Source organism: Rhamphochromis sp. 'chilingali' (genome assembly GCF_963969265.1).
Source record: "Rhamphochromis sp. 'chilingali' genome assembly, chromosome: 16".
Taxonomy (NCBI): domain Eukaryota; kingdom Metazoa; phylum Chordata; class Actinopteri; order Cichliformes; family Cichlidae; genus Rhamphochromis; species Rhamphochromis sp. 'chilingali'.
The window spans coordinates 30,367,866-30,382,048 of NC_137943.1; the positions used below are offsets into that span (position 1 = coordinate 30,367,866).

The 14,183-nt window shown below is 42.0% G+C and overlaps 1 protein-coding gene across 5 annotated transcripts in view; it reads right to left on the reverse strand.

Annotated features, from left to right (window-relative positions):
• Positions 1-14,183, reverse strand: part of pfkpb (phosphofructokinase, platelet b) — a 46,932-nt gene that overhangs the window by 25,966 nt on the left and 6,783 nt on the right. For 3 of the 5 annotated variants that reach the window (XM_080862179.1, XM_080862176.1, XM_080862175.1), the window contains exons 2-10: positions 13,545-13,618; positions 11,884-11,961; positions 11,124-11,313; positions 10,855-11,020; positions 10,622-10,666; positions 10,017-10,125; positions 7,303-7,398; positions 6,644-6,736; positions 6,409-6,534 (exon numbers count right to left, since the gene is read on the reverse strand). In XM_080862179.1, coding sequence (XP_080718305.1) covers positions 6,409-6,534; positions 6,644-6,736; positions 7,303-7,398; positions 10,017-10,125; positions 10,622-10,666; positions 10,855-11,020; positions 11,124-11,313; positions 11,884-11,961; positions 13,545-13,618 — 977 coding nt within the window. Of the gene's footprint in view, positions 1-6,408; positions 6,535-6,643; positions 6,737-7,302; positions 7,399-8,315; positions 8,412-10,016; positions 10,126-10,621; positions 10,667-10,854; positions 11,021-11,123; positions 11,314-11,883; positions 11,962-13,544; positions 13,619-14,183 lie in introns of all 5 variants that reach the window. The other 2 variants (XM_080862178.1, XM_080862177.1) reach the window with 1 other exon arrangement.

A 14,183-nucleotide genomic window follows, 5' to 3' on the forward strand; every position in this document is an offset into this window, starting at 1 on the left:
ACCTACGTGAATTCTACGCCACATTCTTGGCCATCAAGTCTAGAATTTGAAGGCTCTGTGGCGCAATGGATAGTGCATTGGACTTCTAGTGGATCCTTTCAGATGCAATTCAAAGGTTGTGGGTTCAAGTCCCACCAGAGTCGCTAATTTAAAGGGGAGAACTTTATTGAAGGTTCCTGCTACACAAAAAATTTAGTTTCTGACAACCTAGATTGTAGTCATCTAAACAAAGTGCTTTGGTCAACTGAAAGTGTCTTACTACCACCAGGAAATGAAAGCCTCAAGTTTACAAAGCACAGAATCCACACTACTTGTAGTAGCATATGGCTCTCCCTTAAATACAGTTGAGTTTGCTGTTGATGTAATTTTCTAGGTTTGCGTTCCACCAGAATCACTAACTCAAGAGGGTTTTTATTTCCCTTGAATTCTTTGCAAAGCAGAGAAGATTCAGGTTGCACACAAATGCGCATCTGAATAGTAGGTACTCAGAATGGAGTTTCTAGGCACGTTCACATCACCAACGTGAGTTCTACGCCACATTCTGGGTCATCAAGTGCAGAATTTGTAGGCTCTGTGGCGCAATGGATAGCGCGTTGGACTTCTAGTGGATCCTTTCAGATGCAATTCAAAGGTTGTGGGTTCAAGTCCCACCAGAGTCACTAATTTAAAGGGGAGAACTTTATTGAAGGTTCCTGCTACACAAAAAATTTAGTTTCTGACAAGCTCGATTGTAGTCATCTAAACAAAGTGCTTTGGTCAACTGAAAATCTGTTACTACCACCAGGAAATGAAAGCCTCAAGTTTACAAAGCACAGAATCCACACTACTTGTAGTAGCATATGGCTCTCCCTTAAATACAGTTGAGTTTGCTGTTGATGTAATTTTCTAGGTTTGCGTTCCACCAGAATCACTAACTCAAGAGGGTTTTTATTTCCCTTGAATTCTTTGCAAAGCAGAGAAGATTCAGGTTGCACACAAATGCGCATCTGAACAGTAGGTACTCAGAATGGGGTTTCTAGGGATGTTCACATCACCTACGTGAATTCTACGCCACATTCTGGGTAATAAAGACTAGAATTAGTAGGCTCTGTGGCGCAATGGATAGCGCATTGGACTTCTAGTGGATTCCATCAGTTGTAATTCAAAGGTTGTGGGTTCAAGTCCCACCAGAGTCACTAATTTAAAGGGGAGAACTTTATTGAAGGTTCCTGCTACACAAAAATCTAAGTTTTTGACCATCTCGATTGTAGTCATCTAAACAAAGTGCTTTGGTCAACTGAAAATGTGTTACTACCACCAGGAAATCAAAGCCTCAAGTTTACAAAGCACAGAATCCACACTACTTGTACCAACACAGTGATAATAGACCGTCACTGTTCACCGGACATTGAATATCTGACTGTTAAATGCAGGCCCATCTACCTACCTAGGGAGTTCACCGTTGTCATAATAACAGCTGTTTACATACCACCAGATGCTAATGCTAACTCTGCGATCGCACTCCTGCATACAAACATCAATAATAAACAGAGCACTTACCCTGACGCTGTACATATCGTAGCAGGGGACTTCAATCACGCAGACTTAAAAAGAGCAATCCCCAAATTCCACCAGCACGTCAAGTGTGCCACTAGGGGTGACAAGATTCTGGACAAAGTTTATTCCAACATCAAAATGGGCTACAGGGCCAGACCTTTGCCACATCTGGGTCAGTCTGACCACTTGTCACTGTTTCTAATCCCTGCATATGCCCCCCTCAAGAAAACTGCTCTTACCATCACAAAGAATATTACCATATGGCCAGAGGGTGCCTCTCAGCAGCTGCAGGACTGTTTTGACAGGACTAACTGGGATATCTTTGAACATCAGGACTTGGAAATGTTCACAGACGGTGTCCTCTGCTATATAAAACACTGCATAGACACTGTTACAGCAGTCAAACGGATCCGGGCTTATCCCAACCAAAAGCCCTGGATGACCCGGGAGGTCAGGCAGCTGCTGAAGGAGAGGAACATTGCGTTCAGGTCTGGCAACAGGGATTACTACACCACAGCCCGATCCAACCTGAAGAGAGGCATCAGAGAGGCAAAGGGGGACTATAGGAGGAGGATCGAGGACCATTTGAAGAGTAATACCAGCCGGCAGGTGTGGCAAGGCATCCAGCACCTAACCAACTATAAGATCAATCTCGGAGCTGCGGACGGTGACCTGGAGCTGGCAGAGGAGCTGAATATCTTCTTTGCCCGCTTTGAGACCAGGGTACCGGAGGTATTGGAGCCACAGCAGCAACACGCCACTCATAGCAGCACCACCCTCACCCTGGAAGAGCACGAGGTGAGGCGCATGCTGCAGGCTGTTAACCCGAGGAAGGCGGCGGGTCCTGATGGTGTGCCAGGTCGAATATTGAGGGATTGTGCAGGACAGCTGGCTGGGATCTTCACCAGGATTTTCAACAAATCCCTCGCACAGGCGACTGTCCCACTCTGCCTGAAGTCCTCCACCATAGTCCCCTTGCCTAAGAAGCCCCACATCACCGGCCTGAATGACTACAGACCGGTGGCACTCACCCCAGTGGTAATGAAATGCTTTGAGAAGCTGGTCCGCAGACACATCACAGCAGCCCTGCCCCGCAGCCTGGATCCACACCAGTTTGCCTACAGAGCAAACCGATCCACGGAAGACGCTGTAGCCACAGCACTCCATGCTGCATTAACTCACCTGGAAGAGCATGGTAGCTATGTGCGGATGCTCTTCGTGGATTACTGCTCAGCTTTTAACACCATCCTTCCACACAAACTGGTGGCCAAGCTACAAGACCTGGGGCTTCCATACAGCACCTGCATGTGGATCAATAGCTTCCTCTCGGGCCGTAGACAGAGAGTCAGAGTTGGCCATCACACATCCTCAGCCCTGAGTCTCAGCACTGGCTCACCCCAGGGCTGTGTGCTCAGTCCACTGCTCTACTCTCTCTACACACACGACTGCACTCCTCGCCACCACAGCAACATCTTTGTGAAATTTGCAGATGACACCACAGTGGTGGGGCTCATTTCCAAGGGAGACGAGTCTACGTACAGAGACGAGGTGGAGCAGCTGACGTCATGGTGTAAGGCCAATAACCTCCTCCTCAACACTTCAAAAACCAAAGAACTCATAATAGACTTCAGAAGGAAAAAGGCAGAGATCCAACCACTATTCATAAATGGGGACTGTGTAGAAAGGGTGGCAAGCTTCCGCTTCCTGGGAGTCAATATAGAGGAGAACCTTTCCTGGAGTGTGAACACCTCCGAGCTGCTGAAAAAGGCCCAACAGAGACTGTACTTCCTGAGAATTCTCAGGAGGAATAACATCACACAGAGACTGCTGGTGTCCTTCTACAGAGCCACCATTGAGAGTGTTCTAACTTACTGCATATGCATCTGGTACACTAGCTGCACAGGGGCTCAGAGGAAAGCACTCCAAGGGATCATTAACACCGCCCAAAAGATCACTGGCTGCCCTCTCCCCACACTGGAAGTTCTACACAACGCCCACTGTTTTAAAAAGGCCCAAAACATCATAAAAGACACCTCACATCCTGGCCACTCCCTGTTCGAACTGTTGCCCTCAGGCAGACGGTACAGGGCAATCAGAGCAAGGACTAATAGACTCAAACACAGCTGTTATCCAACTGCAATAACACATCTGAATACTACAAAAAAATGTCCATCACGCCACTCTTGTGTTAATCTATGCACGGTCTGAAGCATGTGTGTGGGAATGTATGTGAATGTTTTACTGTTATATCTTATTAGTATTTTAAGTATTCTATCTATTTTATTTATTGAATTTTATTGTTTTATTTATATTTTGATATTGCTAGGGATGATGCAATGATCGGGGACCATTCTTAATTTCGTTGTTCTCATGACAATGACAATAAAGTTTCTGATTCTGATTCTGTAGTAGCATATGGCTGTCATTTAAATACAGTTGAGTTTGCTGTTGATGTAATTTTCTAGGTTTGCGTTCCACCAGAATCACTAACTCAAGAGGGTTTTTATTTCCCTTGAATTCTTTGCAAAGAAGAGAAGATTCAGGTTGCACACAAATGCGCATCTGAACAGTAGGTACTCAGAATGGGGTTTCTAGGGACGTTCACATCACCTACGTGAATTCTACGCCACATTCTGGGTCATCAAGGGCAGAATTTGTAGGCTCTGTTGCGCAATGGATAGTTTGTTTGACTTCTAGTGGAATCCATCAGATGCAATTCAAAGGTTGTGGGTTCGAGTCTCACCAGAGTCACTAATTTAAAGGGGAGAACTATATTGAATGTTCCTGCTACACAAAAATCTTAGTTTCTGACCAGCTCGATTGTAGTCATCCAAACAAAGTGCTTTGGTCAACTGAAAATCTGTTACTACCACCAGGAAATGAAAGCCTCAAGTTTACAAAGCACAGAATCCACACTACTTGTAGTAGCATATGGCTGTCATTTAAATACAGTTGAGTTTGCTGTTGATGAAATTTTCTAGGTTTGCGTTCCACCAGAATCACTAACTCAAGAGGGTTTTTATTTCCCTTGAATTCTTTGCAAAGCAGAGAAGATTCAGGTTGCACACAAATGCGCATCTGAACAGTAGGTACTCAGAATGGGGTTTCTAGGGATGTTCACATCACCAACGTGAATTCTACGCCACATTCTGGGTCATCAAGTCCAGAATTTGTAGGCTCTGTGGCGCAATGGATAGCGCGTTGGACTTCTAGTGGATCCTTTCAGATGCAATTCAAAGGTTGTGAGTTCAAATCCCACCAGAGTCGCTAATTTAAAGGAGAGAACTTTATTGAAGGTTCCTGCTACACAAAAATCTTAGTTTCTGACCAGCTAGATTGTAGTCATCTAAACAAAGTGCTTTGGTCAACTGAAAATCTGTTACTACCACCAGGAAATGAAAGCCTCAAGTTTACAAAGCACAGAATCCACACTACTTGTAGTAGCATATAGCTGTCCTTTAAATACAGTTGAGTTTGCTGTTGATGTAATTTTCTAGGTTTGCGTTCCACCAGAATCACTAACTCAAGAGGGTTTTTATTTCCCTTGAATTCTTTGCAAAGAAGACAAGATTCAGGTTGCACACAAATGCGCATCTGAACAGTAGGTACTCAGAATGGGGTTTCTAGGGACGTTCACATCACCAACGTGAGTTCTACGCCACATTCTGGGTCATCAAGGCTTGGCTTGTTAGGCTCTGTGTCGCAATGGATAGCGCATTGTGCTTCTAGTGGATTCCATCAGATGCAATTCAAAGGTTGTGGGTTCGAGTCCCACCAGAGTCACTAATTTAAAGGGGAGAACTTTATTGAAGGTTCCTGCTACACAAAAATCTTAGTTTCTGACCATCTCGATTGTAGTCATCTAAACAAAGTGCTTTGGTCAACTGAAAATCTGTTACTACCACCAGGAAATGAAAGCCTCAAGTTTACAAAGCACAGAATCCACACTACTTGTAGTAGCATATAGCTGTCCTTTAAATACAGTTGAGTTTGCTGTTGATGTAATTTTCAAGGTTTGCGTTCCACCAGAATCACTAACTCAAGAGGGTTTTTATTTCCCTTGAATTCTTTGCAAAGAAGACAAGATTCAGGTTGCACACAAATGCGCATCTGAACAGTAGGTACTCAGAATGGGGTTTCTAGGCACGTTCACATCACCAACGTGAATTCTACGCCACATTCTGGGTCATCAAGTGCAGAATTTGTAGGCTCTGTGGCGCAATGGATAGCGCGTTGGACTTCTAGTGGATCCTTTCAGATGCAATTCAAAGGTTGTGGGTTCGAGTCCCACCAGAGTCACTAATTTAAAGGGGAGAACTTTATTGAAGGTTCCTGCTACAAAAAAATCTTAGTTTCTGACCAGCTCGATTGCAGTCATCTAAACAAAGTGCTTTGGTCAACTGAAAATCTGTTACTACCACCAGGAAAATAAAGCCTCAAGTTTACTAAGCACAGAATCCACAGCACAGAACCTTGAACAAGGGGAAAACCTTGTTCAAGGTTCCTGCTACACCAAAATCTCAGTTTTTTTCCAGCATGAATTTAGTCATTCATTGGGCTTTGTGTATTGTACTTCTAGTGGTTCCCTTCAGATGCAATTCAAAAATTCAAGTTCCACCAGAGTCGCCTTTACACATAATTCTGTGTGACTCCTGCTACGAAAGAAGATTAGGACAAGTGAAAAGACCAATATAACTTGAGGCTTTTGTTGTATTTTTGTTTTCCAAAATTCATCTCTTTCTAAATTCTAGCCACATCTCTTCAACAAAACAGTTTCCTCTACTGGAAAGATTCTGATTCTGATGATGGACCTTTGACCTTTATTATAAAACCTAACAATCTCATATCTGTCTCTAAAACAAACATACTTACCATCTGAACACACTCCATAAGTGGCAGTCGAACAGCCTGGTTGCCAACCAGAGACACGACGCAGGCCGGGGTGTTTGCAGATGCCTCCAGTAATGCTAGCACTGCCTCCACACCCATGCGGCTTGCCTGCAAAGATTAAAGTTCATTCAGAGGGAAGTAATGAGCACAGAACTTTTTTTTTTTTTTTACTTTCACCAATCCATGATATGAGTCTTATTTATTGATTGCTATTTACCAGGATTCTGTCAAACGCTGAGGGTGTTCCACCTCTCTGCACATGGCCCAAGATAGTAACCCTGGTGTCAAAACCCAGGCGGCGCACTACCAGCTGGTTTTGAATAGTAAACATGAATTATTAGTTGGCATAAAGGGCTTAAAAATATATGCCATTCCAGTTAAATACAATATATCTATAAAAAATATTTAGGATTTCACTTTAAAAAATTCCAAATTTCTGAAGACTGTGATCATATTTCTACTAAATATGTAGTGTCAATGTAATATTATATAAAGCAGGATTATATAGCATCTTAAAAATAAACAAGAACATTCGTAGGAACATGCAATAACAAGAAAAGACATGCCAAAAGAAAAAAATAAGAAGGAGAAATCATGCAAAACATCTCCTGTCATGTAATACACATGCAAAGTGAACAGGCATAAAGCAAAATACAGGGTGCAAAGAGAACCGTACAGCTCATCCATAAATGGTTCATAAATGGATATATGAACATTTGTGTAAAAAAGAACGAAATACAACAGCATACAGGACACGAAATGGTGTGTTCCCATGGTGAAGGAAACCAACATCCAAACCACGAAAGACAGTGGCCCATGCTTCTGAGGGAGAATTTGTGGCTCCGTGTATCGGCCAGGCTTCGTGACCGTACTTACATCCTTGATATAATCGGGGGTTATTGATTTGTTGTGGCGATCTATGGCACCCTCGGCTACAATAATAATGTTCAGCCTTTTCTTATCAGCACGATTCTAGAGGGATATAAACAAGCAAAGGCAGTTTAAAACATGACAGAAAATGTTTTGCATTGCCAAAAGCTGGAACCAGTAACGTAGGATAAGTCTGAGCGCTAATTACTGAGAGACCTTTGCGTTTCCAAAGAGCACCAACAGGTTGCCCTTCATCAGCAGACATTTGCCACAATTTGGGAGAAGCTTCATATGTGAAGTTAACTGGTCATGAAAAGCAGTGTGCTGTAGAGATACATCAATAATTTACTTATACTATTGCTGTTAGCCAGCAGGGTTAGTTTAAAGTTGACTGCAGAACCTTCTTTTATTTACAGCTCAGTTTACATGCAGTGTTCACATATTTGGTCCTTTCTCATAAAACATTTCTAAAAGACAATTTTGAATTTGTTGAAAACTTTAAATTTAGGAATTTCTTTTTGTTTGGTAGGCTTTCTCTTTGCTCTTTGCTGTAATTTGGCTGAAATATACATTTAGTGCCATCAACAGTCAATCAGCTGCACTACAGGGTACACTTTATAACACCATATTTCCCTTTTATTTAAAAACTTTTTAAGACATCAGATCATTTTAAACTGTATTTATTCTTTTTAAACTGTATTGCTTTTTGCACTGCAGAGGCTGGTGAGAAACAGTATTTCGTTTCAGGCTGGGTAACACAATATGAAATGACAATAAACTTCTTGAGTTTTGAGTCATTCAATGTCAGTGTCTACTGAGCTAAAGAAACCATGACACCGAAACATGAATGTCTATAATATCACAATGAAACCTTTCCTATGTGTGTGGCATGTGGCAAATGTTTGGATTCAAAACAGAAAGGTTGCTCTGCTGTAGTTTTTCATTTTCATGTTTATATCCACCAGCTGGTCCAGCTTCTGGTTCCCCTCTGTGTCAGTCTGAAACACAGCTCTACTCACATCCTTTACAAAATCAGAGGTAATGTGTTGTCCTTGTCGGTCAGTTGCGCCTTCAGCAACTATGATAATGTTCAACCTGGAACCTCGAGATCGAATCTGGACAATAACAAGAATACTAACCATATGAGACTGACTGGAAAATAAAAAAAACAAAACAATGTTCTTCAGGTCTTCAAATGGTCTGTGATAAACATTAGAATAGTCTTGTGTTTATGTGGTGGCCACATTGGACTGGCAAAGAGTCAAGATGTAATCGAAAGCTCGTGGGGTTGACAGCCACAAGAGTCAGGCTCTACCATATAACTTTCTTAACTAACTGCCATTACAAAACCCAATTTCCTGAGCTACTATTGTTAATGTATGAACAGACTTGAACTGAAAGCAACAGTGACTCAAGCAGACTCTGTGGTACAATGGATAGCGCATTGGATTTCTAGCTAGATCATGTCAGATGCAGTTCAAATCCCACCAGAGCCACTTTATTAAAGTGTGTGGAGAACCTTTGTTATAGACCAAGTGCTGCTACATCTTAGCTACTGGCCAGTGTGATTTTAGTCATCCCAGCACGAAGCATCTTGATCAACTGGGACTGTGTAACCACCAAACTGGTTAGTTATTCAGGTTCACTAAACACAGAATGAACTTTAATGGTAGCCTTTCATGTGTTGCCAGTTGGCAGTTGAGCTCTAATTCAAAGTTTGTAGGTCTTAATCCCATCAGAGGCTGCCATTCAAGGGCCTGTTTTTCTCCAATTCTTCTGCCATTTAGTTTTCAGTCATAACTGCTTTTATGGACTCTAATTTCCAGCTTGAAATTAAATTGAAGTTTACTTATAGGAAGGTTTAAGATTACAATCGAATGATTTGGAGATTCTGGGTTGAGTTTTGCAGGTTTGCTTAATGACCCAACAGCCAGCATTCAGCAGGCTTTGTGGCGCAATGGATAGAGCATTAGACTTCTAATGATTTTCTTCAGATGCAATTCAAAGCTTGTGGGTTCAAGTGCCAACAGAGTCACTTTATTACAGGGGAAAACTATAAAGATTCTCATTATACAAAAAATCTCAAAGGAAACATTAAACTTTCTACTTTAGATGCTTAAAATTAAATCCATGAAAAGGCAGCATGTGAGTCAAGCTGAAACGTGTAAAAATAGAAGCCCTTGTGGCACAACTAATAGTTAAACAGTTCAAATGTGAGTTCGATTTTATAGTGAACGTCGAATTTGAGGGACTCCTGCTTTACTGTGGATATCTGGGGAAGTTTAAAGATGTCTGCTTCCACACACAAGTCACAATTCTGTGGCAAAGACTGGATGAAAACTGGAGAATGGTCCCCTCAGAGCATTGTGAGAAACTGGTAAAATTCTGTGGGTGCTGATGTCCTGACGTACATCAAAGCAAGCACTTCTACACATTATACTAAGTTCTGACAGCTGTAACCTTCCAATATGTCATTTATAAGTTTCTTTATTGTGACAGGGATTACTGTTCTCACTTTTTACACTGTATTTTCAAGAAAATAAAGATTTTTGCTTAATTATTCTAACATATTTTCTGTCATGTAAATCTTTATTAGAAACTTGCTTAGCTAAATTACTTCTGTCCTCCTAGCCAAAGACAGAAAACTATCCACTCTAATTAAAACATAAGCTACTACAGTGAAAACAGTGTGTGTGTGTGTGTATGTGTGTGTTTGTCACCTCGGACAGTTTCTGACACATGTTGTCTTCCCATCCATCTTCAGGAGGCATTTCTGGGATAAAAACCCAGTCTGCTCCACATGCCAGGGCGCTGACCAGGGCCAGATATCTGCACACATACACAATTTATAAAATCATACATTTCAGCTCTCACTAAAGACAGTTCTTTTAGTCTCTTGCTACACTGAAATCTCACTAAAGCCAGAATGCACTCCACTCACTAACCTTATCAGTAGGCCTAAACAGCAGGCTCTGTGGCATAATGGACAGCCCATTGGACTTCCAGTCAACGTGCAATGCAATTCAAAGGTTGTGGGTTCGACTCCGAACAGAGTCGATTTTTCGCCTGTTGTCAATGCTAAATTTTCTGGACCATGGTACATACAATGTATCTGCATAAAATACTACTTTGACATTTTAGCTGGAGTCTGACTCACTTGTCGGTATTTGAACATTCCACATTTATCATTCGACATTTTCAAAGTCTTAAATATGCTTTCTAAAGAATTTGATTACAAGCATATGATTTTGTGGCCACTAAGACTAAGTGGATGTCACGCAATATTATGTATACTGTATGTGTGTGTGGAATAAAAGATGCCTACCCGCAGTGTCTCCCCATGACCTCCAGGACAAACGTCCTCTGGTGGCTATAAAAAAACAAACAGAAATAATGTCAAAAACAAACAAAAAAAGAGCATTTATGCTGAAACTCAGTGGGTTGATCTAAATTTGTTCAGTAGAGGGGGAACTCCAACCTTTACCCTACACTGAAGCATGTAAAAAAAAACCACAGTTTATATCTTTTCTATTAAGACCTCTCTCAGAAATTGTTCACCTCTGGGCAGTGGTCATGATGGCGTCCACCACCTCAATGATCCGATGCAGGGCCGAGTCGGTGCCAATGGTCATGTCAGTGCCGCAGAAGTCATTGTCGATGGAGCCAACCATACCGACGATGTGGAGCTCGGAGTTTCTCTGGGTCGCTTCCTCATCGATCAAACCTAAACAAAAAACAAGGAGGGAGAAAGTTTCCCTTTAAACTTGTAAAAGCAGGGAAGCCTGGTGTTAAAGTTAAAAACAAAACCTCCTGTTGTGAGGAGTCACCTTGCTGCAGGAGCTCCTCCAACAGGCTGCTCCATTCCTCCCTGAACAGGTTGGCCCCAGTCAAGCTTCCGTCTCCACCAATCACACACAGGTTGGTGATGTCACGCTGCACAAGGTTGTGTGCAGCTTTCAGGCGGCCCTCATGGGTACGGAAATCTTTGCAGCGGGCACTCCCGATGACAGTTCCACCCTAAAGTAAACGAACATTACAATAACCTGTCATGATTTTCTTCATTTTTTAAATTTTTTAAAGATTCTTTTGGCTTCTTTTTAGGACATTGTGTCCTCTTAGACTGTATTTTTTCCAGTATCGCTGACCTACGAGATCTTTTATCCCCACTGTTCACTCATCAGTGAAAAGGTCTCCTTGAAATGGTAATGGTAAATGGCCTGCATTTGTATAGCGCTTTTCTAGTCCATAGGACCCCAAAGCGCTTTACACTACATTCAGTCATTCACCCATTCACACACACATTCACACACTGGCAATGGCAAGCTACTTCAGTATCATCAAGCTGCAAGCTAAAAGCATTATTGCCTGTGTCCCTTTGAGTAAAAGTCACTCATGTCCACTATGACAACACGTACCAGCATAAGTACTACAAAGGTTTTCTTACCAAACACTTTTAATGATGCTAAAATGTCTACAGTATTTACAACACACAGTATTTTTCTCAAAGCAGACTGAGTTTGTTTCACTGTTTACAGCCCATTAAGAAGAAATGTGCGGTGTGTGTGAGCTGAACACTGATCTGCTCACCACTTGCAGCATGCTGGAGACGCTTTCCCACTTCGCCTCTTTGATGTTGTCTCCACCGTCCACCATCCCCTGGTAACCCTGAGAAGAGCAATCAGTGTGACAGACATTCACCGGATTGTTGATAACTTGGCAAAAGCTGAAAAAAGTTTTATTTTTTAACTGACAAATGAAGGACAGTGCTCGGTATTTTTAAATTGAACCAAAACTCAATAGGAACTTGAAGACAACCCTGTGGGTCAGGTTGAGCTTTTTTAGGGAACTGCTGTGTTGTGTTCAGGGATTAAAACTGCGAGGCGATGGTCCCAAACCAAAATAAAAGCACTGTGGCACTCAGCTGTTATTACTCACAGCCCAGTGGTTATTTGAAGCTGATGGGGACATGACAGTGTGGCAAGTGAAGGATGAAGCCTGCCCTTTGTAATCCAATTATATCTACACTGAGACCAGATCACGTCTGTCTGCCCCCGTCGTTCATGGCATCATGTCGAGTTAAAATTGCACATACTGTACATCCTCAGGCATTCAATATCGATGACTTTGAGAGACTCAGGAAAGAAGGAGTTACTACAGTTACTATCACTATCAAATCATTATTTCCATCGGCAGCACGTTTAAGTTCAAATACTGTTACAGTAGGTGTGATCTGTGATAGAGCCCAAACAGTAGGCGGCACTTGTCAAAGTAAAATTCACATGAATGCCAGAGCTCAAGGTTTTCCAGTAGAAAATTTATGATCCAGTGGTTTTATGTTGGAGCTGGTCAGAGTACATACTGTATCCAAATCCATGCCCTTGCTTCCAGTAGGTTAAAAACACAAAACGAGCCCATAGTGGGTTCAAATTTCCATGTGGACACAGTTTTAAGTGTCAATACACTCCACTTCAATCAAATGTTCACACACAGACACTCCAAGCGTTAGTGTGACAAGTGTGGAGGCCAAAAAGACAAAAACAAGGTCACTACCTGTAAAGGGATTAATGGGGAGATCTTAATGACTGAAAAACAAAGGCTTAACGACCAGAGCCATAAACAATGACTGTAGTCAGTGTGGCTGATTTAAGGTAATCTTTTCAAAATAGCACCTAAACAGCATGAAGTGAGGTGAGAAATGCTTAAATCTGTTGGAACAGAACAGCTTTCACAGAACAGCTTAAGGAGACAAAAATGAAGTGGTGGGCTGCCAACACTGTGCAGTTTTTGATATTTATGTGTACAGAGGTTTTTGCAGCTACACTTGGGTGAATTTGAGTGAACAAAATATAATTTGTTTTGCAACAACAGGCAGTAACAGCACAATGACTTGTCTGTGGCATGTTTGCGTTTCTCTTCATGAAACCTGATTTGACACAATGTGGTGAATTTACACCAAAGATTACATCTATGCAACCCTGTAGATGCGATGCATTTAACCCCAATAGAAAAATAAAACAATGAAATTCACATTTTCAGTTTTGAGACTTTGCAGCCACCTGAATGACTCCTTAAGGTCAAATTCAGTTACAAAAGCAGAGCAACATGCAGTCTTGAGTCCTGCTGGCTGTATCACAGACAATCACAGCTCGATAAAAAAGACTCGTCAGTTCTAATTTAGTTCACCGTGTGATGTGACAGACACTGCAGACTCTCCTGGGGCTATGTCTAAAGCCTGAGTCATGCCTCACCTCATGGATGAAGTAGACCTTTGCTCCCACATAGATGCCCATCCGCACGGCAGCCCGGACAGCTGCATTCATACCTGGAAATAGAGAAAAAAAGAGTTTGGGGTTGATACAGAAACAAACAGTGTTTCTCACATATCATGTTTGACAGGTTGGGAAATTAACCATGTCCGTCTGCGGTAAACTGCGAGCCTACCCAGGTTCTTTTTCATGCTGACAAATTGGTCTTAAAGATATTTTTGGTGTCAGCTAATGAAGAACCGCCATGTTTATTAAAACTGCAGCGCAGCGACTAGCAGCAGTTTGACCTTTTCAGAGGATGTGGGAGACACAGAAACTGGAGGTAGAAAGTAGTTAATGTCGGTCTTATTCTAAGGTGCTTTTGACATTTAAGAAATTAGATCTGTCAGTGAACTAAATAAACGATGTTTCCATAAATGTGATTGTATAAGCAGCAGCACAAACAGGGCGTGGCAGAAAGCTAGACAGACCAGCAGATAACAGGAGCGGTAAACGCCATCGAAAAAACAGGGAGACAGGGAGAGGAGACTGCAAGTGAGAATCCCTCTGAGGATTTTGTGTCAAAACATAGAAGGGTCTGAAAGAGCACTTAGTGAAATTAGAGACAGAACAAAACATAAA